We start from the raw sequence: 26,616 nt of genomic DNA, 5'->3' as shown, positions 1-26,616 counted from the left end.
GACGGGTATTACTTACCGACTCTGACATCGCATTTGAATGTCAACGAGAAAGCTTGGAAGTGCACATAATGCGAAAACGATACCTAAGGTTGCATTTTGTGGCAAACGCTTCAGTTTTCTTATTCAGACAATGTCACATACCCTAACTTAACCGTACTATATGTACCAAGTAAGGGTGTACTCTGCCCGAAGGCAGGTCCGAACCTCTGCAGAGGTGTGCCTGTGCCAGTTTACGTACGGTAGGGTGGCCAGTTCCCTTTCGCTCCTCCATTCCCTTACCATCCACCAACAGCACGTGGCAACGCATCCAAATCTTAACCATGCCCAATTTTGCTTAACTTTGGGGATCTTACGGGATCCAGGGTATCAACACGCATGCGGCCGTTGGCCTATATGTACCATGAAAACATATATCAAGCACTAGTAGAAAAGTGATAACCTTCTCGGTATAAATTTACATGGCAATAGCCTTAACGAAATTTAACCAGACGCGAGAAAATATAATCTAACCTTTGAAATCAGTGATGCGCTCTGCCATATCTTGAGGTGTATCGCATTCTTATTTAATTTCAGAGTAGTGTATTAAAATTAACCAATCATTTACTTAGTCTTTATTTCTAACGAGTTAACAACTGCCATCGACTACGTTATTTACGTGTTTATTATGAAAACGTTCTCTTCCATTTCTGATTTTCTTTACGGAATGGCAGTTAACAGGTGTCACTAATTGATTCAAACATTGCCTTCAAATCTCGATGAGAGAGCTCGCTATGTCACAAGTGCACATAGCGAGAAAACGATACTGTTCCGAAAATGATAGATCGCATTGTGTAACAAATGTTTCAGTTGTCTTTTACAAACAGTGTCACCTAACTTAACTGTACTATATGTATCATAAAAACATAATTCAAGCACCAGTAGGGAAATGATAACCTTCTCGCTATAAATTTACATGATATTAGACTTTCTGAAATTTAACCAGGCACGAGAAAATATAAACTAACCTCTGAATTCAGTGATGCACTTTGTCATATCTTGAGGTGTATCCCAAACTTAATTGCAGTATTTAGCATGAAATTTAAGCGATCGTTTATTTTAGCCTTTATTTTTAACAAGTTAACTGCTATCGGAAATGTTATTTACGCATTTATTACAAAAAAATTTTCTCTTTCATTTCCATTTTTCTTTATGGAACAGCATTCGATGGGTTTTACTAATCAACTCAGACATCGCCTTCGAATGTCGATGAGAGAGCTCGCTAGTGGACATAGCGAGGAAACGATACCAAAGATGATTGATCGCATGCAGAACGATGGCTGGGTGCATAAATATCAGTAACAGAAAAAAATCCTGCACACTTAATCGCTCGTAATAACGGATGCGTCACTAATAGGGCTCTCGCTTTAACCGACGGATAATACACAATTTAGTATAGAAATTTTGAAGGGGCAGCACAATACTGACATTATAACTGGGTTCTCGTTATATCCCATACTCGCTATAGTCAAATTCTACTGTAGTTCAATGTACAAATCAATCACAAATCGTCATCATCATCATCATCATCATCATCAGAACTACCACCATTGGAACTTCGATAACTTGTCACCTTCCCATACATTGTCGTCCATACTACCATCCATAGAATTTGAAATTCCACATTTCTTGAATCTTTTCCTCACCAAGTTGTTGAAAATGCGATCCAATGCAGTCTTTATCCTTTTTCATGGAAGTTCCACTTCAGGTCGTTTCATTCGCCCACTTGGTGTCAGTGCGTGAGCACTGGTAGACACCATCCACTCAGTGAAGAGCTGTTTCAATGCAGCTTTGAAAGGCCAGTTCACACAAGCATCCAATGGCTGTAGCATAGAGGTCAGCCCACCTGGAATTATTGCCAGATCAGTTTTCCTTTTCTTATAAATTCCTTTACAGTGTCTGTAGTATGCCCGTGATAACTGTAGAGCACAAGCAGGCCCTTCTTCTGCAATAAAGCTCCCGGGCGACGTTGGCAAATACACTTCACCCAGTCCTCAATTAGCTCACTGTCCATCCAGCCGGATTCTTGTGTTCGAACGAAAATACCAGATGGCAAATTTCTTTGTAGAAGTGTTTTTCTTTTCAGAAGCTTGTATGGAGGAAATTTGGTTCCGTCAGCTAACATGCATAATATTACCGTTAAGCGTTGCTTTTATTTACCACCTGTCCTGATAGTAACGATTTTAGAGCCCTTAATGTGAACCATATTGTCTAGTGGCTTTTCAAAATAATGGGCGTCTGGTCAGCATTCCTAATTTGAGAAAGCAAACGGAAATTTTGCTTCCACAAACAAATAATGTGGAAATGAAAGGCCATCGACTTTTCTTAGTAGACAACAGGGATACGACGTGAAATAGGTGTACATCTTCGCATACACACTGTTTCTTCAATAAAAGTTCCTTATCTACCCACGGCTTGCAATCAAACCCTTCTTTTTAAGTCCCTTTGCGATCTCTAATGATTTTAGTTGACGCATTTCAGTCGATGCACCATAACCTAGTTCATGCCTTTGTCACATTTTTATAAACCCCCTCTTCAGTTTTAGGAAACTGTGCCTTTTGCCCTCAGGAAGCTCTACGATCACTGTTACTTTTTAATAAAATTTCCTTATTCCTGAAATCTTGAATACATGATTTATCAATTACATATTTTCTGCCAGCGGCACGATTTTGGACAGTTTCAGCTTCCATTACAACTTTTAAGTTTCTCACTCACAGTGAATGACCGTAAATGCTTTTTTGAATTCATCCCTTGTTACCGCCGATGCTTCATCACTCAAAACACAAAGTATTAATCAACTGCCACACCATGTAGGCCCAACTGTCTTTCCATCCTTCATTTGGCTTAGTGCTGCTGGGAGCTTTGTTGCAACATGCTCATGTTTCTCCCATTCCTCTATATACCCTTACATTTTCCTCATTTAGAAAATTCCTGAAGTATTCCATTTATTGGTTCAAAATCTGCTCTGTCTTTGTACAGCACCTTACCGTCTATGCTCTTTATTGTTTTTTCTTGATACACATTCCTGCTCTTCCTTTCCTGCTGTTTTGCTATCCTGGATGTCTTCATTATACCCTCTTTTGACTCCAGGCTCTCGAACCAGTCGAAAATCCATAGTGTTTAGCCTTCTACTACTTTCCTTGCTTGTTTCTATTAGCCTCTTTGTAGAGTCTCTTGCCATTTTCATCCCTACTGTACTTTTGTCCAGTGGCGGTTCGTGCATGAAGGGCTTTTGGGCGCCGCCCCACCGCCTTTTCAAAAACATTAATCGTTATTTCACTCTATAATTGATTACATAAAGAGATGGGCAAATGTAGCGAAGTCGAACTTGTAGTGGTGTGTTATTCAGTTATACAGTGTTATCTTTATTATTTCAGTTGTAAACATTTTGCTTTCCTATTTTCAAGAAAATGGTAACGGTTTTCAGACCGTGGCCGCTGTCCAGCACGCTTGATGCTTTCTCTTTAGTCATGAGGCGTTTGGACTGTGGCAGCAGCGCCCTGAACAGGTCTGAGCACTTTGCAAATGTGTGGGGTGCGGGAGGAGCCTGGAAGAATGACATGGGCTTGTCAGGGGAAGGAAGAGTGCAGGCGGGTGTATGGCAAGTTAGCTAGGTGTATGGTCTGTCCGGCAGAGCCCTCAGTAGGTTCGTAGAGTTCAGCAAGGGTGCGGGAGCGGGAGGAGCCTGGAGAGATGATACCGACTTGTCAGGGGAAGGAAGAGCGCAGGCAGGTGTATAAAAAAAAAGGGGGGGGGGGGGGGTGCTGAACGGTGGAATAAATTCCATTATAGTGACTATTTAAACAATAATGTTCAGTTCTATAAAGAAGCTAAAATAAAGATTCAAAATGTAATCATAACGTGACTGCACTATTTGTAGTGTGATCAAATTGTTAAATATGTTGTCATGCTTTGAAATTTGAGCAAAGAGAGAGAAATTCGGGAGTGCACTGCTTATTTGTTTTCGTGAATATTGTTATGATGGCTTGTGATTGTGATCAGTGGAACAGTGCAGTTCCATAATAGTTCGGATTGCGTTAGCCGTTAGCCTATTAATGTGTGTGCATAAATGCCATTGTAGTGTAGTTAACTCATTAATTAATATTGTAATGCAAGAAGATTTCTATTCAGCTAGTGCCATCGTATTATTATTATTATTATTATTATTATTATTATTATTATTATTATTATTATTATTATTATTATTATTATTATTATTATTATTACTCTAAGTGCTGGTCAGTGAAAACTCGACCAATTGGGGAGGTGAAAGAGATGGCAGCACAGCCTTGCCAGAGTAAAATGTCACAAACCGCCACTGCTTTTGTCCCACCTAATTTTAGCCACCTTCTTTTGCTTAACCCTTCCAAGTGCCAAGTATTTTTCAATAAATATCAGGCCATTTGCTCAAGTATTTCTAGGTGCTTGGAATTCCAAGAAACAGGCTTGTAAGGTAACAAGGGGTGTCCATCTTTTTACCGAAGATGCTAGTGGTAATTATGCAGCACGCAAAAAAATGCAAGAAGAATCAGATTCAGAGAATATCTCCTAAAAATCTTGAGGGGGAAAGAAAGTGCATGGGGAAGGTCTTTAGTGAGTAAATACAATAGGTCTAAAATAGGATGAGTAACATACAGTAGCAATAATTGTCAAAAAGTGGTTAGCGATAATACAGCAGGCACATTTATTCATGCAAACTGACAAGTGGGATATTTTGACACACATTTTGACCCTTAGAATGTGTGATGAGCACGCAGCTCGTTGACCTCGTAGCCTGTGCACACTCCTCAGTCAGATGCAGACCCATGAATACTCGGATCGGAGCTAGGCATAACTGTGGTGAGTAGAGAAGGAAAAATCATAGTTTGTTAAGTCAAAAGGTATTTTAACACTGATTGTCGCTCCGTACATTTGGTTTACTTTGTGTTTTGATTTGTTTATTCAGACAGCTGCCAACATGTCAAAGACAAAGGAATATTCAGCAGACCTAAAAAATGCTGTGATATTTGCCCCACAGCAGGGAAAATCGCAGGCACAGGTGGCAAAAGATTTGGGTCTGTCCAGACAAATAGATAACATTTTGTAGGAAAAAGAAGCAGACAAAAGGGACTACAGACAAAAACAGGGAACGGGTAGATCCAGTAAAATTATGCCCCGAGTCAAAAATCTCATTCAAAGATTGTTAAAAGCTGATCTGAGGAGGACTGGTGTAGGCATAAACAAAGGGCTTTGTCAATACCACATTGTCAACATATCCAGTATAGCTTCAAATCGATCCTCGGATAGTCCTTTTTGCAAGGACGACACCCCAGCAAATAGTCGTTCATGTCACCGAAGAAGAGGAAGGTGCATTTTGCCTTTGTCACATCGCATAGAAATGGGAACAGTCGACATTGGTATCTCGTGCTTTGGAGTGATGAGAGTAAATTTAATTTGTTTCCTTCCGATAGAATTTGATTTGTATGCAGATCTGTAAATTAAAAGAACAATGTCTGGTACCAAGTACCCACTGCAAAGCATGGTGGTGGCCACATGATGGTGTGGGGATGTTTCTCCCATTCAGGTGTTGGTCCATTTGTACCAACTGAAGGTACTATGGATGCCTTAAAGAAAGCATGTTGACCCATACTAAAAAGACAGTGGACTGAAATTGGACATTTCAGTGGGACAGTGATCCCTAGCGTGCCTTTCATCACGTCGGAGTCTTTCTCAAGAAGAATAAGATTAGGGTTCCTGAGTAACCGAGCCAGAGCCCAGATTGAAATCTGATAGGGCATTTGTGGGAAGAATTGGATCAAAGACTGAGGCAGTGGCCGTTCAACATAAGGGCTGGACATCTACAGTGTCTGAGCAAAGATGTTAGAAAATATCCCAGTGGGCATAATGTTGTTCTGTCCAGTATAGTCGAAAACTACCCAAGACTGTATGATGACCTGGTCTGAGACTGGCTTCTTGAATACAGACTATACTTGCCGCAAACTGACTAATTAACTAGCGCACTTCAGTAAGATGTCTGTCATAACCGTTACAATTCACTGTAACTGTGCCATCGTGTGGACTTCTGAGCTTTAGGTTAGAAGCAGCGAGACGGTACTTAACCTACACTCAATCCCCATCCAAAGATGGAGATTAGTGTCCCATGTGCATCACCTCGTGACCATGGCTTTAACGTATTCTGGGAGCGGGGTTTCACCTTACGAGGGGAGCGCACAGATTTTCCACGGAGACTCATACCCTCCGGGGTGAGGGCTTGAGACCTCATTCGTATGAGAGGTGGAAGAAGCCTTGTAAGGACGTTAGTCTTTCCCACAGTCTATTCTTGTTTAGACCGGTCTTGTTTAGATGAGATACCATGTGGTCGATGATCCTGCCTCCGCCGGCTTAGGCGCGCCTTTCACCGACCTCTTGAGGGGAGGATACGTTGTCTTCTTCCCCTGCTGTGTCGGCGTAGGTTTCTTAGCCGGTACAGACTTGTTTGTGGTCGAAGGATGGGATAAACCCGCCTTCGATCTTTTTCTCTTTGCGGCATTGCTCACCGCAGCAACTGCCGCCTTGGGCGCAGCGATCGTCTGGGAGGGTGTTGCAGTTGTGAATGATGAACCTGGGAGAGACTGTGCTATCATGCTGAAGTCTAGTGTCTTGGCCAGAGCATTCAGAGAATTGAACTTGCCGCACGCTTCCTGGTAGGAAAGAACATCCAGGGTCCTGTTCTCCTGGATCTTCTCACTCAGGAATACCGGACAGTTTCGATCCCGAGGAGAATGAAGACCAGCACATTTAGCGCACCTACCAGTATATGGAGTTGTGCACTCTTTTGCGCCATGAGCTTCTCCTCCACACGTACCAAACATAGCTGGATTCGAACAACGAGATACCATGTGTCTGAACCTCTTGACCTCACTAGTTGACTCCATGCTCTCCTGCTGTGTCACAGTCATTAAGTGCCGGGCTGAGTGGCTCAGACGGTTGAGGCGCTGTCCTTCTGACCCCAACTTGGCAGGTTTGATCCTGGCTCAGTCTGGTGGTATTTGAAGGTGCTCAAATACGTCAGTCTCGTGTCGGTAGATTTACTGGCACGTAAAAGAACTCCTGCGCGACAAAATTCCGGCACCTCGGCGTCTCCAAAAACCGTAAAAGAGTAGTTAGTGGGACGTAAAACAAATAACATTATTATTAGTCATTAAGTGAAAAGGCTATGCAACCAAGTACTGATGAGCTCTAAACCATCTAGGAAGATACATTTTCTGTTTTATGTTACAAATACGCTGTTTGTCTAAATATTCTTTATGTAGCGTTCTACAATAAATACACTGTAATATCTGGGGTATAATTTATTTTCTTTGTACTAGAGCATGTAGTACTGTTAATTTAGTTTCATAACAAATGCAACGAATTTCACCAAATAAAGTCTAAGAGAAGCCTTTTTCGTGGACAGACGAGATTTTCTTCTGATGACGCAGAGCAAAGTTCTCTGTGAAATGTAAAGAATTTCCCCTTATTTTCTTGACACGGCATAAGCCCAAAAGCCTATATGATGTATATATTGTCTCATCAAAGTACATCTGTCAAAATACTTATTGTTGCTACTGTATAAAACCTTCTTGCATGTCATTGGCACATCCTTGTTCCATACAATATCTCTCCACTGGTAGAAGCTTAAGGATTGCTGTGTTCTTAAATTAATTTCCACTGTCGGCAGCCCTGGGGATGTTTGTGCGTGGTTTCAAGTTTTCATACCAGGCAAATGCTGGGGCTGTAGCTTAATTAAGGCCATGGCTGCTTCCTTCCCACTCATAGCCTATTCCTACCTCATTGTCGCTGTAAGACCTATCTCTATCTGTGCGACATAAAGCCAATTGTAAAAAATATCTAAAAAATTTCTCCATCCATATTACCAACCTGTGACATGCTGCCAAATATTTAAAAATATTTCACTACTTCAAGTGGTTAATATCGTATTCTTATCACTCCCCTGGCTGTTCTGTTACCTCTTGTCCTGATCAAGGTCTTGCTTTTCACAGCACTGATCTGCATTTCAGAATTTATCTGTTCATTCCATAAATTAACTTGTGTCTCTGCTTCCTGTTCATTATCTCCCCAGATTACAATCTCGTCAGCAAAGAGCATAGATTTTACATGCTCTCCCATCATCTTCTCTTTGACATGGAGAATAATTCTATTATTATTCTAGAATGATTCTATACATGGTGAAAATGAAGAGTAGCTGGGGGCAAAACACTTCCCTGTCTTAAGCTTGTCTTAACTATGAACCATTCAGTTTGACCTACTTTAGTTCGGATACAGCTTTCACAGTTTTGATATAATGCATCTGCATTGTTTCATTCCCAGTCTGTCTTGGTCAATGCTTTTCATACCAAATACCTTTTGACACTGTCATATGCCTTTTCTATATCTAGAAAAGTCATTATCATGCCCTTTCCTTATACCCAGTATTTTCCATCATTTGATGTAATGTAAATATTGGGTCAAATGTGGACTTGCCTCTTTTGAATCCATTTTGCTGTTCTGCAAATTTTCCCACTACTCTCTCTTAAAACAATGGTGAGGCCTATACATGCGTAAATCTGTGGCTTGGTTCTAAAAGGGCCAGTGTCAAAAAACCTGTTTTTGAACTATGGGCATTTGAAATTTTGCTTATAGTTTTCCAGTTATTTTTTTCAACAACTAACTTTAAATAACTATACTTTCTTTGTGGAAGTCACCTTACTAAACGCTAATTTTTTCTATCGTATTCTTTAAAAATTGCCAGATCTCTAATCCTGATTGGTATTCTAACATTATTGACAAGGGCTTATTTAATTAAACGTTAACTGTTTGTTTAGTACTTAACAGAGACATTGGCCCTTTTAACATGTTGTGAGCCAGGATAAAAAGCGTTTGTATCAGTTAATATCTCAATTTCGGTAAAAAATGGCATCGGCCCTTTTAGAACCAAACCACAGAAATATGGTATTTTTGAGGACCTTAGCTGTACATGCGTAAATATGAGTTTTTTGAGGGCCTTAGCTCTATGAGGGATCACTGTCATTCCTGTGTAGTTTCCATACTGCTTCTTGTCTCCTTTCTTAAAGAGTGGTATAATGACCTCTTTTGCCCACTCCTTTGGAACAGTCTTTTCCTTCCCTATCACTGCAGACCAATTGCTCCTGCTGCTATTAACATTTCCTTAGTGACCTCATCAATTCCAGCTGCTTTTGCCTCATCTCATCCTTTAAATGGCCCACTCAATCTTTGTCATGGACACCTCATTTCCCTTATCTTTTGTTAGGACACTTGTACTTAGACTTCTCCAACGTGTACTGGGGTCATTTGTGTGTTGTAAAGCTGCTTGAAGTATCTTTTTCCATCCTTGCAGTACATCCTGGTGCTATATCACTTGCTCCACTTCATTTTTAATAAAGTTAGCACTTTCATTTTCACTTGAGTGTTTCTTGTGTTTTACCCACTGGAATAAGATCTTTTAGCTTCGTGTTAACGTGTTCTTGTTGAGAATCGGTGAATTTTTGCCAGCATCTATTTTTTCCTTTTTGAACCACTTTGGAGCATTCCCTCTGGCTATTCCTGCATTCTGTTGTTCTGTTTCTCAGCCATTTTTTCTATGTTAATTTCTTTCATTGGACTGCAACTTTTACCCTGTCATTCCATCAGTGCGTTTCTTGATCTTCCTTACCGATACTATTCCACAGGTATTTTCTGCAGATCCTACCATGACTATTTTAAAGTATGCCCATTCTTCTTTCACCCTTCTGTTGTCTTCCTTACGTAATCTTGCTTTAACATGTGCATAAAACTCTTTTTATTTCCTTCTTGTGTAATTTCCACACCTTAACTTTGTCTTATCTTGGTCATCTTCTGTATTTAACCCATCTTTAACTACCACAACTGTGTAATCTTCAAAAGATTCACTTGGGAGGGCTGATACACCCACCAACATTTTGCTTTTCTCTTTATGAACGCTGACAATCAACTCTGAATATGGCAAACTTAATGTAATCTATCAGGATTTTGATTTTGTTATCCAAAATATACATTGTCTTCTGTTGCAACGTATCAAGCATAATGTATATTTCTCAGAATGCAAGTAATTTAGTCTTCCCTATTTAGCAGCAATTTACGGTGATAAAATATATAATGCTTTTATCATCAGTTTACATATTCACTTTTTCAATTGAGATGCATGTGTATACAGTAGGTAAGGGTTATTCTGCCCGAAGGGAGGTCCGAACCTCCGCAGAGGTGTTCCTGAGCCGGAGTTTACGTGCGGTAGGGTGGTCAGTTCCTTTCTGCTCCTCCATTCCCTTATCCCCCACCAACAGCGCGTTGCAACCCATCCAACTCCTGACCAAGCCCAATGTTGCTTAACTTCGGAGATCTCACGGGATCCGGTGTTGCAACACGGCTACGGCCGTTGGCATGTGTATACAGCTGGGAATAAATATATGTTATTTATCATTTATGGTGTTATATGTAATTCTTTCTGTAGTAGAGGGAGTGGAATTGTGCCTTTGAAGTTCATGAGAATATCGTCCATTAAACAAAATCGACTATATTGTTTGTGTTCTAATTTTTGCTGCCTGAAGCGAGCTTGTCTCTCAACATGCTCCCTTTACATTGACCTTCAGGCGGGTAGATTACTCATGACTAGCATTCGGGAGTTGAACTCCTGCCCGATGCAAATCTTTCTTCAGGTACTGGTGGTCAGGAGTATCAGCTGCTTTTGACATTCTCTGGTACAGACTCTGCTGTTGACATGGGGTTACAGTGGCATTTCCTCCACTGATGGCCCATTTCCCTTCTATAAGTGCGCCTCCACATGTAATCATTGGTCCTTTTCGTGGGTTAGGTTATTTACGCCACCCAAAATTTGACGTGCAGATTTATCTGGCCAGACAATATGTTAGGCATAGAATCTCAAGGATGTAATATGTTCTCCAATAATATAACATGACTAACTGGTCTCCTACAGTCTCACATTATAGCCTGTTTGGGGTGCATAATTGCATGTATATTTTAAGCTCTGGTTGTATTATACCACGTTAATATTTTCTACTGACTGATGTGGTTGCTACACAACTTGCTCTGTGAATTAAAATTACAATTTATGTTAATGTCAGAATGATCTTTGCTCCAAAATGTTATTGATTGATCACCAAGCTTAACTTTGCCGCCTTGCTGTCACTTTAATTTTTGCAAGCCCTCACCAGAGGTCGGATTAGGACAGTGCTCTTTCGTAATACCACTGCCCACTAGGAGGGGGTAGACTACCTGCTACTTCCTGCCGCCACCCTTAATGAGTCTGAGATGAAGCGGTGACAGTCAGTCGTGTGAAGTAAGGACGATGATATAGTCAGTGCAACTAGCACATTCGGAGTTTTATGTGAGTGTAAATATGTGCGGGAAGTGTTCTTGTATTGTGTATCACGTGTGTATTTAAGTGTGTAAATATATCTATGTCAATAATTCTACAGGAATCTAGTGATACGAACCAGCTACCTCCCTCGTGTCCTGTACCTACAGTCCACTACTTTCCTTGTGCTATCTTTAGCTAAATCTTCCCACATATCCTAACTCACTCAGTTCAAACTTGTCTATATCCCTACCCCACCTCATTTCAGTTACGATCATCATCATCATCATCATCATCATCATCATCATCATAACAATCATCAACACAATTCTTTGTTCTCTGTCCATTTCTTCCTACTAGCAGGGCTTGAATCAGTTGCCCAGTCATTCTTTGTCCTGTTTGCTGGGTGGCAGGTTCAATCCTGGCTTAAATCTGTGCCATTCAAGGGTGTTGGATGTGTGACAACTCACTGCCTTTGTGATGTCCAGGCCGTACTGTAGCTCTCAGGATGTCACACTTGGGTGGTTACATACTATCCACTTCATATCCGTATCGACTATATGATCCAATTGATTGAAGGAACAAGAATCCACCTGATCGATACTTTCACTTTTATTTTTAGCCTTAGTCATTTCAATAGACATTAAATTAAAAGTTCAGAACATGTTTCGAATGCATTGCATTCATCATCAGCTGCTTACATTTGGCAAAAGTAAAATTAGCTAAGAACAGTCTCACAATTTTCTTAAAACCTTAAAAACAAGTGTTAGTAGTGCATGTGTGAATGGATGTGCGGGGGGATGCATTGAAGGCGATTGTTAGTTAAACTATGACTTATTATTAAAAATCTTAATGTTAAAAATACTGATGGACTAAAATATAGTTCACTATAAGTCTTGTGAATTTTCCATAAGTTCGTTGATTACTGAAGAACTTGTATGCACTATGTGAAGTATTTCTGTTGAGCTATTGGTAAAAAGTTTCCTTAAGAAGGCATCCGGTGTTTTCACGTCTCTTATCTCCTGTTGGGTGGAGAGGTGTGGCTTGTTTCGAATATGAAGTTTGCTATTTGTAGTTTGAATTGAAAAAAGTTGGATCGTCTGTATCACGACCTGTAACCGGCAGGAAAAATGCGGCTATTAGTTGGAGTTTGAAAACGTAACGGATAATAAGTCTTTGAGTGTTGTAAGTATGGAAGTATGAATTTACCCTTGTCTTGCGTGTTTGTTTAACTTCCCGTACTACGGGAGTGGGTTTAATCCGGCTGCCTTCAACCTTGTATTGTAACTGTGCAATTACCAATTTATTCAAGAAGCATGACATCAAAATAGCGTTCTCAACGAATAACAATATAAGACATAAGTTTTTCAACCACAATATGGTCAATCGAAATAGCGAGCAGCGGTTCCAGGATTCAGGTGTTTATAAACTAACATGCAATCAGTGCAAGGCCACATACATAGGGCAATCTGGACGTAACTTCACAATAAGGTACTTAGAACACGTCAATGCGGAGAAACATAAAAGATTCTCTGCAATGGGAGTACACATGAGTGAAACAGGCCATAGATTCACAGACATTAAACAAGACCTGTCAATTCTCAATAGGCTAAACAAGGGAAGGTTAATGAACAGTCTAGAAAATATTCATATACTTCTAGACAAGTCATTTAATAAGGACAAGAATTTGAATGAAGTAAACGAACAGAGAAACTCCTTATTTGAATGCATATTGAGATATATTGAGTTATTACGAAGGAAGCAAACACGCCCAGCGCACACTTCAAGCAATCACAAGGCCAACACGTCACAAGCAGAAACCTCCTCCCCGCCCGATATAGCAAATGACGACACGGCCGCATATCCCCTCCCTCCTAACTAGGCTAACTCACGAACTACAGCACACAGTTACAATACAAGGTTGAAGGCAGCCGGATTAAACCCACTCCCGTAGTACGGGAAGTTAAACAAACACGCAAGACAAGGGTAAGTTCATACTTCCATACTTCCAACACTCAAAGACTTATTATCCGTTACGTTTTTCAAACTCCAACTAATAGCCGCATTTTTCCTGCCAGTTACAGGTCGTGATACAGACAATCCAACTTTTTTCAATTCAAACTACAAATAGCAAACTTCATATTCGAAACAAGCCACACCTCTCCACCCTACAGGAGATAAGAGACGTGAAAACACCGGATGCCTTCTTAAGGAAACTTTTTACCAATAGCTCAACAGAAATACTTCACATAGTGCATACAAGTTCTTCAGTAATCAACGAACTTATGGAAAATTCACAAGACTTATAGTGAACTACAGTATATTTTAGTCCATCAGTGTATTTAACATTAAGATTTTTAATAAGTCATCGTTTAACTAACAATCGGCCCCCCCCCCATTCACACATGCACTACTAACACTTGTTTTTAAGGTTTTAAGAAAATTGTGAGACTGTTCTTAGCTAATTTTACTTTTGCCAAATGTAAGCAGCTGATGATGAATGCAATGCATTCGAAACATGTTCTGAACTTTTAATTTAATGTCTATTGAAATAGCCTAAGGCTAAAAATAAAAGTGAAAGTATCGATCAGGTGGATTCTTGTTCCTTCAATCAATTGGAACACTTGGGTGGGACATGGAGGTGGTATGCATTCACTCCGCTTGAATAACATACTCCTTTAAATTACTTAAACTGTCAACACCTTATAAAACAAAGAAATATCCACAACTATTTGTTAATTCTGACAGACAGTGCATATCCTTCCCCGGAATGTTCTATTTCTCACGTATATCAATTTGTTTCCATGAGTATTGGCTTACACTTCGCCGACATATTCTTGTGATTTCTATCCATTATCTATTCAACTGGAGCTGCCACAGCATACACACTGATAGAAAACATGCAACTGATTACAAATGTTGCTACATGAATCTTCTGCTAACAACCCAGGTGTGGAGGTTAGGTATTGTTCTGACAGAGGGTTTTTCAACCTAGCAAGACTTTGCTCCCAGAGCCTCACCCAGCTTGCAAAGGTAACCAAAATGCTGTGTGCAGATGATGCTGCTGCATCACCTACTGTCACACCAGAGGAATTGCGACAGTCTGTTAACTGCTACAAGAGTGCATGTGATCATTTTGGTCTTACCGTTAATGTTCAAAAGACCAAGGTCCTCGCCCAACCTTTACGTGGCACAAACCTTCCACATTTATACGTCTCCATTTCAGCCTTCGCCTGGCACAACCCTTCCACATTTCAACATCTCCATCTCAAATACTCCACTGGAGCAGGTAGACCACTTTTCGTTCGTGGGTAGTATCCCTTTTGTACGCTGTAACTGTGAGCAAATTGTGTAGAAGAGAATTGGTGCTGCCCCTGCAGCATTTGGACGACTATCACACCGGGTGTACATGAATCAAGACCTAACCGCAAAGACGAAACTCATGGTATACCATGCTGTTGTCATTACAACATTGCTATATGGTTGTGAAACCTGGACCCTTTACCGACGCGACTTGAAAAAGCTTGAGCGCTTCCACCAACGAAAACTTCAGTCTGTCCTTAGGATCAAAAGGGAAGACCATGTTACCAGCATTGCTGTTCTTGAGAAATCGTGTGTCAAGAGCATAGAATCAACCATCATTGATCATCAGCTTAGATGGATTGGTCATGTCTGTCGGGTGAGGGATACCAGATTTCCACGCCAAATCCCGTATGGTGAATTTTGTTCCAGCACTAGACCTCGTAGAGCCCACACGAGGCGCTGCAAGGACCAGCTTAAGCTCACTATGAAGATGACAGGTCTCAATCCACAGAACCAGGGACATGCTTGCTCAAGACTGTACAATTTGGCGCCAGACCATCCCTGTTCCTGTCATTCTGTTTGAAGGGGAAGGACGCAGATGTGAAGAGGCCTGGAGCGAAGCAGGAAAACTCTGTGCAGCACAACCACACACTCCTCCAACAATTCTGTACAATATGTGTGGATGTTTATTCCATGCTAGAATTGGTCTCTTCAACAATCAAAAGTACATCCACAGACAGAAGTGAATTATTGGAAGAAGTTAATTATGATATACATGTTGATTCCCATAGGGAATCTGAAATATTTGTTCCGAATGAGTAAATTTATAATATCAGTATAAATGGTCCGTTATTGGACATTATAAATTTTTCAGCTAACTCATTCCTGGTTGCCAGCGTTTCGCCCCCGTGTGCTAGGCTGGGCTCAATAGTTGGTACCTAGCACACCTACCAAGACGCTGGCTAGTGCATACCGTGGAGGTAGTGAGACAGTCTCTCATAGTGCATTGGCACTGCCGGTGGCTTCAAGTAGCCTACGCAGTGGCCTCCACGGTATGCACTAGCCATGCGTCTTGGTAGGTGTGCTAGGTACCAACTGATGAGCCCAACCTAGCACACGGGTGCGAAACGCTGGCAACCAGGAATGAGTTAGCTGGAAAATTTATAATGTCCAATAATGGACCATTTATATTGATATTATAAATTTACTCATTCGGGACAAATATTTCGGATTCCCTATGGGAATCAACATCTATAAACAAGAATAGACGGTGGGAAAGACGAACTCCCTTACAAGGCTTCTTCCACCTCATACGAATGGGGTCTCACGCCTTCCCCTCGGAGGGTCTGAGTCTCCGTGGAAAATCTACGTGCTCCCCTCGTAAGGTGAAACCCCGCTCCCAGAATACGTTAAAGTTCAAAGCGTGCATCACCTTGTTGACGAGGTGATGCACATGGAACACTAATCTCCATCTTTGGATGGGGATGCGAGTGTAGTTTAAGTAGCGTCTCGCTGCATCTAGCCTAAAGCTCAGAAGCCGACACAATGGCACTGTTACAAGTGGAATTGTAACGGTTATGACAGGCATCTTACTGTGCTGCGCCAGTTAATTAGTCAGTTCGCGGCAAGTATACTCTGTATTCAGGAAGCCAATCTCAGACCAGGTCATCGTATGGTCTTGGGTAGTTTTCGACTATACTCGACAGAACAACATTATGCCCACCGGGCTTCCGGTGGAGTTTGTATTTTTGTTCTCTTTGACACCTACAGCTAAGAGGTTCCCGTAAGAACCCCACTGGAAGCAGTTGTGGTACGTGTACCGCTGCCTGTCGTAGCAACAGTGTGTAATGTGTGTTTTCCTCCAGGTGAGCCCACTTCACATCAATGACGTAATTGATCTTATAGATCACCTCCCATCTCCATTCCTTTTATTGGGTGATTTTAACGCCCACAATCCATTATGGGGCTCTACAATTCCTTGCCTCAGAGGAAGGGAATTGGAGAGGTTAATACAAGAGCTGGGTTTATGCATCTTGAATACAGGGAAAGCAACACATTTCAGTGCAGCGCAGGTTCCTCCCCGATGGATTCTTAAACGTGCTGATTGGCCGAAGTTTACGTCATTAGCTGTCTTTATTGATGCGAATAACCGGAGGGTAGACGGCGATATAACTTACATAACACAAGTTATTCTTGCTGCTGCTGAGGAGTACATTCCATTCTTTTCAGGAACTCCTCGATGGAAGCTCGCTCCCTGGTGGAACGAAGAAATTGCAGCAGCTGTTAGAGAACCACGTCGTGCTCGTAAACGGTACCATACGCAACCTACTATGGCCAACATGGTAACATTTCAAAAACTCCCCTCTAAGGCGCGAGTTCTTATTCGGCAGAGTAAGAAAATTTCCTGGGAAAGGTATGGGTCGTCTATGACGATACATACACTGTCATCTCAAGTGTTGACTAAACTTCGACGTAATCCCGGAGTACAAGGACTATCCTTAGTACCGGGAATTTCCATTGCAGGGTGCATCGTGACAGATGCACCCTCGGTTGCTAACCATCTTGCAAGTGATTTTGCAGATGTTTCCGGTTCCGGGAATTACCATTGTGATTTCTTACCCCTGAAGCGGGTGACAGAATGTCATCATTTTAGTTTTGCCACTCAAGCTACAGAGGACTATAACGTGCCCTTTACAGAGTGGGAACTCTGCAGCGCTTTGGCGCTTTGCAGGGGCACGTCTCCTGGACCAGATAATGTCCGTAACCAGATGTTGAAACAGCTCTGTGAGAATAGTCTTTTCTGTCTCCTTGGGGTGTTCAACCGAATCTGGATATAGGGTGAGTTTCCGTCACGGGTGGTGAGAGGGTAATTCCTCTCGTCAACCCTGAGAAAAATCCTAAATATGAAGAAAGTTACAGACCTATTTGCCCAACAAATTGTCTGTGTAAGCTGTTTGAGTGGGTGGTGAATTGCCGGCTAGTGTGGTGCCTGGAGAAAAGGGAACTTTTGTCCGAGTACCAATGTGGTTTTCGAGCCGCTTGCTCTACTACTGACCAGTTGGTATGCCTGGAGAGTTCTATCCAGGATGCTTTTCTCCAAAAAACAGCATTTGGTGGCTCTTTTCTTTGACTTAGAAAAGGCCCATGACACCACATGGCGATACGGCATCCTATCAGTCCTGCATCAATGGAATTTCCAAGGTAACTTGCCGGTATTGCAAATTTTTTGTCCCTCCGTCTATTCTGTGTTCGAATAGGGAGTGTGTATTGCAAGCTGTCACTTCATGACCGTATCGATGGATTAAATCAACAAATTATTAAACAAATTAATTTAAAACACCATCTAATTGATACTTTTTTCTTGCCTTTGGCCAGAATTATAAAAACATTATCATATACAGGACATATTTCGACCACTTAATGGTCAATTTCAGTTGTCTTTAAAATAGCTTAGATGAAACAATCTTAAATTACTTTCCCATGGGAACTTATAACTATTGCTTAAAGCGCTTGGAATTTGGGAGGGGAATAAGTGGGGTGGGGGGATTTTAGTAATATGGTGTGTAAAAAGGTACTTAAATTACAATTCGCATCTACAGTAAAAAAACTTTAAGGAAGATAATTAACACAACAATCAATAAGAAACTTGAAGACTGTTACACACATCGATTTTAACATAAAGATGAAGCCACCTAGTGTTTTTACCAGAAGTGTCCAATTACAAACGTTTCAGACTTTTTAAAATATGTTCATATGTTTCTCTTTTACCGTAGACGCAAATTGTAATTTAAGTACCTTTTTACACACCTTATCAATAAAATCCCCCCCTACTTATGCCCTGTTCCCCCTTCCAAATTTCAAGCGCTTTAAGCAATAGTTATAAATTAACATGGAAAAGTAATTTAAGATTTTAATGTACTTACTAATCAAATTGTTTCATCTGAGCTATTTTAAAGACAGCTGAAGATGACCACTAAGTGGTCGAAACATGTCCTGTATGTGATAATGTTTTTATAATTCTGCCCAAAGGCAAGAAATAAAGTATTGATTAGATGGTGTTTAAAATTAATTTGTTTAACAATTTGTTGATAGGGAGGGTGTATTTGCAATAACATGTTCAGCAAAATGTAGTCCCACAGGGATCGGTTCTTAGTGTCACTCTGTTCGCGATTGCCATAAACAGTATTGTCGCTGCTGCTGGTTCAGCAGTAATACTGTCGCCATATCTAGACTTTTTCACTGCATTATAGCTCGCAAAATATGGCCGTTGCCGAGCGACAATTACAGCAAGCTATTAGGAGAGTGGAACAGTGGACTTTAGAATATGGCTATTGGTTTTCAACCGCAAAGACCTCTGTTTTCCATAGCTCGCAAAATATGGCCGTTGCCGAGCGACAATTACAGCAAGCTATTAGGAGAGTGGAACAGTGGACTTTAGAATATGGCTATTGGTTTTCAACCGCAAAGACCTCTGTTTTCCACTTTTGCTGGAAGCGCACTCTTCACTCTCATCCTGAGCTTTATTTACGGAATGTCTCTCTTTCGATTTCTTGTGCTCCTTTCCAATAGCAAATTATCGTGGGAGCCACACGTGCGGCAGTTAAAAGCGAAATGCGTTATGAAGCTAAATATCTTGAAGTTTCTTAGGGGCACAACTTGGGGGCAGATCACACGGTGCTCCTGTGATTTTATAGGGCACATATTTTACCCAGATTAGACTACAGCAGTACAGCATATGGATCAGCAAGGCAAAGCGTCTTGGCCAAATTGAATAGTATTCACCACAGCGGAGTTAGGTTGGCAACGGGAGTTTTCGTACCAGCCCCATTGCTAGCCTGCTCGCTGAATCTTATGTGTCGCCTTTACACCTATGGTGCCAGCAAATGCTTCTGTCCTATGCTGCAAATTTGCGACAGATGCCACTTCACCCAAGGTATCCTTACGTATTCCACAATGGAAACCGTCGGCTGGACGCTGCTTACCCTTGAGCAATGCAGCCGGTTGGAATTCGCTTGGATAGCAGTCACAGATTATTTGATGTACCTTCAGTTCCTGGTCTTGTCAGGCGACCAAGTAGGGTACCTCCTTGGATAATACAGCGACCTGAAATCATTCTAGATTTGCACACCAGCCCGAAGGAAAACGCGGACCCCCTCCATTTATCGAAGACTTTTCCTGTCCATTGTTGGCAGGTACCCTGATTTGGTCGTTTCGAGGGCAGAAGCGGGAGTAGGCTGTGCGTTCGTTGTTGACAATAAGTTTTTATTTTCCTCTACTGAAAATCTGTAGTGTGTACACAGCAGAGCTCTTATGCCATTTGTGAAGCTCTTGCGGTATACACTGTCCGACGAGAGCCGGCAATTTCTGCTGTGTACCGACTTCTTGAGTGCACAACAATCTATAGATACATGTTTCCCTCGGTACCCTCTGGTGCAGCGGATCCAGGACCTGCTGGTCGGGTGTTCGAATGCCGGTACCAGAATGATGTTTATTTATCTCCCAAGCCACGTGGGTGTAGAGGGAAACAAGTTAGCTGATAAGGCTACCAAGGAGGCTGTTACCTTGCCCTCATTGCCTTACAGGGTTCCAGCCAGTCACATTCACTCTCAGCAGGAACATCTGGTTATGTCCCATTGGGAGATGGAATGGCAGGCCCCCCTTCTCCCAAATAAGCTGAGAGCAATAGGAGGTACGAAGGTATGGAAGACTTTGCTTCAGGCTTCTCGGAGAGAAGCAGTGGTATTATGTTGTCTTTGGATTGGCCATTGCATAGTAACGCACTCCTACCTACTGAAGGGTGAACGCCCCCCAGTGTGTACTTGCGGCAGTCATCTAACTGTGGTGCACATGCTTACAGAGTGCGTGGACCTGGCCGATCTGCGCCAAAGTCAAACTCCTGAGTGCCATTTACCTCATCCTACAAATTGACGTGCAGTCACCAGGCCTCGTCATCCATTTTATGAGGGATAGTGGTCTTTTTTATCGTGTGTAATAATGTCCTTTGTATTAGTGTATTTTTGTTAACTACGCTTTTATCCCATTGACTCTTATTTTAATTCGTGTATGCGAATTTTATTGTGTTATCTTAACTTCTAATTTGAATGATATATTTCTCTGTAATTCAAGGCAATGCCTTATTCCATTGTAACCTATATTGTCTATAATTTTATTAGAAAATAAGGCATTGCAAATTAGATCCACTGATTGTTTTAATCTCATAATTTTTTTCATCGTCAGTTATTTTAACTTCTTGTCAGAGGATATATTTTAAAATTTTAATTATCCTGTCCTTTTGTTCCATCTCGTACCATTAGGGGCCGATGACCTAGCTGTTAGGCCCCTTTAAACTGATCATCATCATCACTGTCATGATAATAAGCTATTGTTAAAAATGTAGATTTTGAAACAGAAAATTATGCCTATACAATAATTTTCATCTTCAGTTTTCATGGAATAACCCGGTGCCATACTGTAGGATATGAAGTTTTGTAGGAAATATGTCAGCAGTTTTATTCCGCAATACATTTCAGAATTGTATGAATTGGACTTAAATGTTCAAATACATTGAACTCGGATAAACCTAAGCCTGATTACATAAAAACTATATCTGACGTTACTTATGCTTATGATATAATACCTTTTAACTTGCCATCTGGACAAGATACTTGTATTTCTGTCAGGATTTGGTCTTCCAGAAAGTGGTTGTTACATACAGCTGTGTTGTGATTAACTATTAAATTCTCCCTAGGAATGGCAAACTACCTCACTCCTCATCTTGCCTAGTACGCCTCATTTTGGTGCTGCCATTGGTTTTTGGGGTTTCCTTATAACCGCATAACCTTTGGTGGTGCTATTTGAGGATCCAACCAGCCTCTCGGCTGATGACCTAATAGACATAGAGACTAGGAATAGCATTCTTCTATAATCTCTTTCTTCATGAGAAAACACAAATACTGGAGTATACACTCCTCATTTATAATTAGCTTTGCTGTCGGGCACACAACAGCATTTCGGCATGGTGATTTCACTCGCTGATCACCGCAACTCAATGATATATACATCATGATTGATAATAAAACACCAAATGCACTATCTCAGTTAATTTTATATAATTTGATTATAACACTGCACAAGTAAACTACAAAATTAAAGCACTGAAGAGCAATCTTCTTAACCTATAGGCTCATACGAATACATACTCGCATATAAGTTTTCTTCGCTAATTAAGCACTTTTCACTTAAAAATACAGTCGATGATGACTCAGTCTTGTATGATTCTGAGTAAATATGCAGCCAACATTACAAATTTCAATAAAACAGCAAAAAGTTCACAACCAACTCAACTAATCCATGGCCAACCTTCCACCCTAGTGATCAGCTGATTGCTTTCCTGTGCTCGCTACAATGTGGCCTGGACATAACAAAGGCAGTGGACAACTCTGTTATTGGCTTCTAGCTCATTAAAAACTCACCTGCAGGAGAGAATTGACATCCCTGCTCTCTTAAAATCTATAACAATTGAAAGGATGTTCAGCAAGCATTATCATCACTATTATTATTCTTATTACTGAAAATTCATATTCTTGTGGTTTGGATTCCACATAAAACTGGAAGTCTTGTGGCTGTGATCATGATATTAACAGTCACGAAAAACTACAAGGTTGTTTTCCTCTGTATGTAAATGTAATTGTCATTTGAAAACTTCACTGTGCTGTATGTTTTGTTACCTTTAGAGCTATAAAATTTGTCTCAGCCATGCATTGTTATTGTAAGGGTTATTCTATTTTTTAAAATCTTCTCCCAAAGGAAAGATTGTCCCAAATATTTCCTGATTTGAAGATCACTGTTGCAAAGAAAGCTGATGCTACATATCCTGTTGTGAGTGCAGCCAGTATCTGTGCCAAAGTGTGCAGGGATACAGCTTTGAAAGTATGGGCTTTTCGAGAAGGTCTTGCTCTTACTGCTGAAGAATTTGGAAGTGGATATCCAAATGGTATGTGTACAGCAAAATTACTACAGTATTGTTATTTATATGTTTCATTTCCGTATTGATTGGATACACGTATATGGACAAGAAAGATATTCCACCTATCAATACTATTTATTATGAAGCAGACTTACATCAGTACCAGTTTCGACTTATACAGTCATCATCAGCTGGTAGATCACAATATTACATCCATTAGGCATTGGTATGTGTTACAAAGATGTCATCCATTAGCGCATCCGGATGTCTAATGGGGTTGTGGGTTAGATGTTATCGTCATATCATTTGTGATTACCTGGGGTTAGAGTTGTTTCTTTTCTTTTCTTTTTTTTTTTTTTTTCTACCAGGCGAGTTGGCCGTGCGCGTAGAGGCGCGCGGCTGAGAGCTTGCATCCGGGAGATAGTAGGTTCGAATCCCACTATCGGTAGCCCTGAAAATGGTTTTCCGTGGTTTCCCATTTTCACACCAGGCAAATGCTGGGGCTGTACCTTAATTAAGGCCACGGCCGCTTTCTTCCAACTCCAATGCCTTTCCTATCCCATCATCGCCATAAGACCTATCTGTGTCGGTGCGACGTAAAGCCCCTAGCAAAAAAAAAAAAAATTGTTTCTGGGATGAAATATGTTAGTAAAAAAGCTTAACTAGACTTAAAATGAATTGTACATATACATTAAGCACATTAAAAACACATGAAACATATATAAAACACTTGTTGAATTTAAAAGTTAATGTCTTGCAATGTTCTTTCTTCAGGCTTCCTCGTTGGGGTCTTGTGCGCCTATGTTTATGTTGATTGATTTTGAGCTCGTAAACAGTTCTTGAGGATGTTCTATTTGACTAAGTAATGTATTCATGTATGCTTGTAACAAAACCCAAGCCATTGGATGGTCAAGTATTGTGGGTAAAGATTATATGTAGTTCAGCTGTTGATGTGTTTTGATGAATTTTAAAGCGGATTATAAAGTCTTTATTTTCAAATTTGGTGAATATAAGTTTTTGGTGGTGACCTCCCTCTTGTCTGTATCCGTGTATAGGAGCTGTTATCTGTGAAAGATAAACAACAGTGTGAGTTCGAAGGAATGCCTGAAGTTGTGTGTGGAAGTAGATAGTTACTTACTGTTGTTGTTGAGCGACCTTCTGTTTAGGAGCTCGGTGCACACCGCTACGTGTATGTCTGGGACTTATGTTTGCTGTAGTGAGGGGTATGGATGGAGGGGAAGGGGAGTGGCTATTGTGGGGGTAGGGGTGGAGCTGGGCTTGTCATTCGTCGGTCTTCTGGGGCGTGCTGTGTTCTGTTTATTTACTATTTTGAGGTAATCATTTTTTAGGGCGGGAATAGCTTTATTGAAAATGATACTGGTTTTCTCCGTAATGTCATTAATATTGTAATTAGGATTGGCGTATTGGTGTAGGAAAATGTAGAAATCTTCAGTTATGTTAAGCGGGGGGGGCCCTTAGAATTTATGTTTAATATTTTCATATCGTTTTCGATGTCCGCGAACCTGTGTTTGAATTCTTCGATATTCTGACCTATTGAAAAGGGGTTATGTTTTACTGCGTTTAAATGTTCGTTGTAGCGGATTATGAATTTTCTGCCTGTACGTTCAATATAACTTGTCTCGCAATTGTTGCTTTTAATACGGTAAACTCCTGATTGGTTGTATTTATTGTTGTTGTTAATTGTCCTGGCGTTGGTGCTGTTGTGCGTGGTTTTAAATGCTATTTTCAGGTTGTACTTCTTAAAAACATTAGTTATGGTGTATAAGTGTGTGTTGTTAATGGTAAATAAGGCGTAATCTTTCTTGGGTTTGTCTATTTTTGTTAATTTGGTTTTGGGTTGGAATATAATATTATGAATGATTTTGTTGACCATTTCTTTACTATATCCCTTGTGTTTGGCTATATCGTAGATTAATTGTAGTTCATTATTTAGATCTTCTGTTGTCATTGGTATGTTGAAAGTTCTGTATACCATGCTATAGTAAGCTGCTCTTTTATGTGTGTTGGGGTGGATGGAATAGATTTTTATGGTATTTGAAGTATGTGTGGGTTTCCTGTAGATATTGTAAGATAAAATGGTTAACATATGAATAATAACACAGTAAAGGTTTCCACCTGTTCAATACTAATATGTATTTACAATATTATAAATTACATGGAACTAGTTTCGACCCACCTAGGGGTCATCATCAGCCATATTAAAGCATAGATGAGGTTTGTCGAATCCTAAAACATGTTATTTTTAACTGTAATAATCTTATGGATTTATAATTTATAAAGTGAAGTGTGGTAATGAGATGAGAAATGTAAGTATGGTGCAGGTGAGTAGTAAATACATATTAGTATTGAATAGGTGGAAACCTTTACTGTGTTATTATTCATATGTTATTCTCAGTTCAATACGGACCAACAACATGAAATTCATAACCCTTGGAGAAATGGTTGTCATGTCTGGTTATTGTTAGATCCATGTAATTTAAGGTGGTTATTTTCAGTCTCTTGAGTGAATTTTATGTGGGGGTCCAATGTGTTGAGTTTGTCTAATATCTTACAAAATCTACAGGAAACCCGCACATACTTCAAATACCATAAAAATCGATTCCATCCACCCTAACACACATAAAAGAGCAGCTTAATATAGCATGGTATACAGAGCCTTCAACATACCAATGACAACTGAAGATCTAAATAATGAACTGCAATAATAATCTATGATATAGCCAAACACAAGGGATATAGTAAAGAAATGGTCAAGAAAATCATTCATAAGATTATATTCCAACCCAAAACCAAATTAACAAAAATAGACAAACCCAAGAAAGATTACACCTCATTTACCTTTAACAATACACACTTATACACCTTTACTAACGTTTTTAAGAAGTACAACCTGAAATTAGCGTTTAAAACCATGCACAACAGCACCAACATTATACATAATACCAGGACAGTTAACAACAACAATAAATACAACCAATCAGGAGTTCACCGTATTAAATGAAACAATTCCGAGAGAAGTTACATTGGACGTACAGGCAGAAACTTCATAATCAGCTACAACGAACATTTAAACGCAGTAAAACATAACCACTTTTCATCAATAGGTCAGCATATTGGAAGAATTCAAACACAGGTTCACGGACATTGAAAACTATATGAAAATATTAAACATAAATTCTAAGGGTCCCCTGCTTAACATAACTGAAGTTTTCTACATTTTCCTACACCAATACGCCAATCCTAATTACAATATTAATGACATAGTGGAGATAACCAGTATCATTTTCAAAAAAGCTATTCCCGCCCTAAAAAATGATTACCTCAAAATAGTAAATAAACAGAACACAGCACGCCCCAGAAGACCGACGAATGACAAGCCCAGCTCCACCCCTACCCCCACAATAGCCACTCCCCCTACCCCTCCACCCATACCCCTCACTACAGCGAACATAAGTCCCAGACGTACACGCAGCAGTGCGCACCGAGCTCCTAAACAGAAGGTCGCTCAACAACAGTAAGTAACTATCTACTTCCACACACAACTTCAGGCATTCCTTCGAACCCACACTGTTGTTTATCTTTCACAGATAACAGCTCCTATACACGGATACAGACAAGAGGGAGGTCACCACCAAAAACTTATATTCACCAAATTTGAAAATAAAGACTTTATAATCCGCTTTAAAATTCATCAAAACACATCAACAGCTGAACTACATATAATCTTTACCCACAATACTTGACCATCCAATGACTTGGGTTTCGTTACAAGCATATATGAATACATTACTTAGTCAAATAGAACATCCTCAAGAACTGTTTATGAGCTCAAAATCAATCAACATAAACATAGGCGCACAAGACCCCAACGAGGAAGCCTGAAGAAAGAACATTGCACGACATTAACTTTTAAATTCAACAA

General features: G+C 40.3%; 1 protein-coding gene across 2 annotated transcripts in view; it reads left to right on the top strand.

Moving 5' to 3' along the window:
* The window catches only part of LOC136862853 (ribonuclease H2 subunit A), a 159,629-nt gene that overhangs the window by 81,757 nt on the left and 51,256 nt on the right, over nucleotides 1–26,616 (top strand). For both annotated transcript variants that reach the window (XM_067139117.2, XM_067139116.2), the window contains exon 4: nucleotides 22,514–22,700. In XM_067139117.2, coding sequence (XP_066995218.2) covers nucleotides 22,514–22,700 — 187 coding nt within the window. The remainder of the gene's footprint in view (nucleotides 1–22,513; nucleotides 22,701–26,616) is intronic.

Source organism: Anabrus simplex, chromosome 2 (assembly GCF_040414725.1).
Source record: "Anabrus simplex isolate iqAnaSimp1 chromosome 2, ASM4041472v1, whole genome shotgun sequence".
NCBI lineage: Eukaryota > Metazoa > Arthropoda > Insecta > Orthoptera > Tettigoniidae > Anabrus > Anabrus simplex.
The sequence above is the reverse complement of the archived record's forward strand: the minus strand, read 5'-3'. Positions and strand labels throughout refer to the sequence as shown.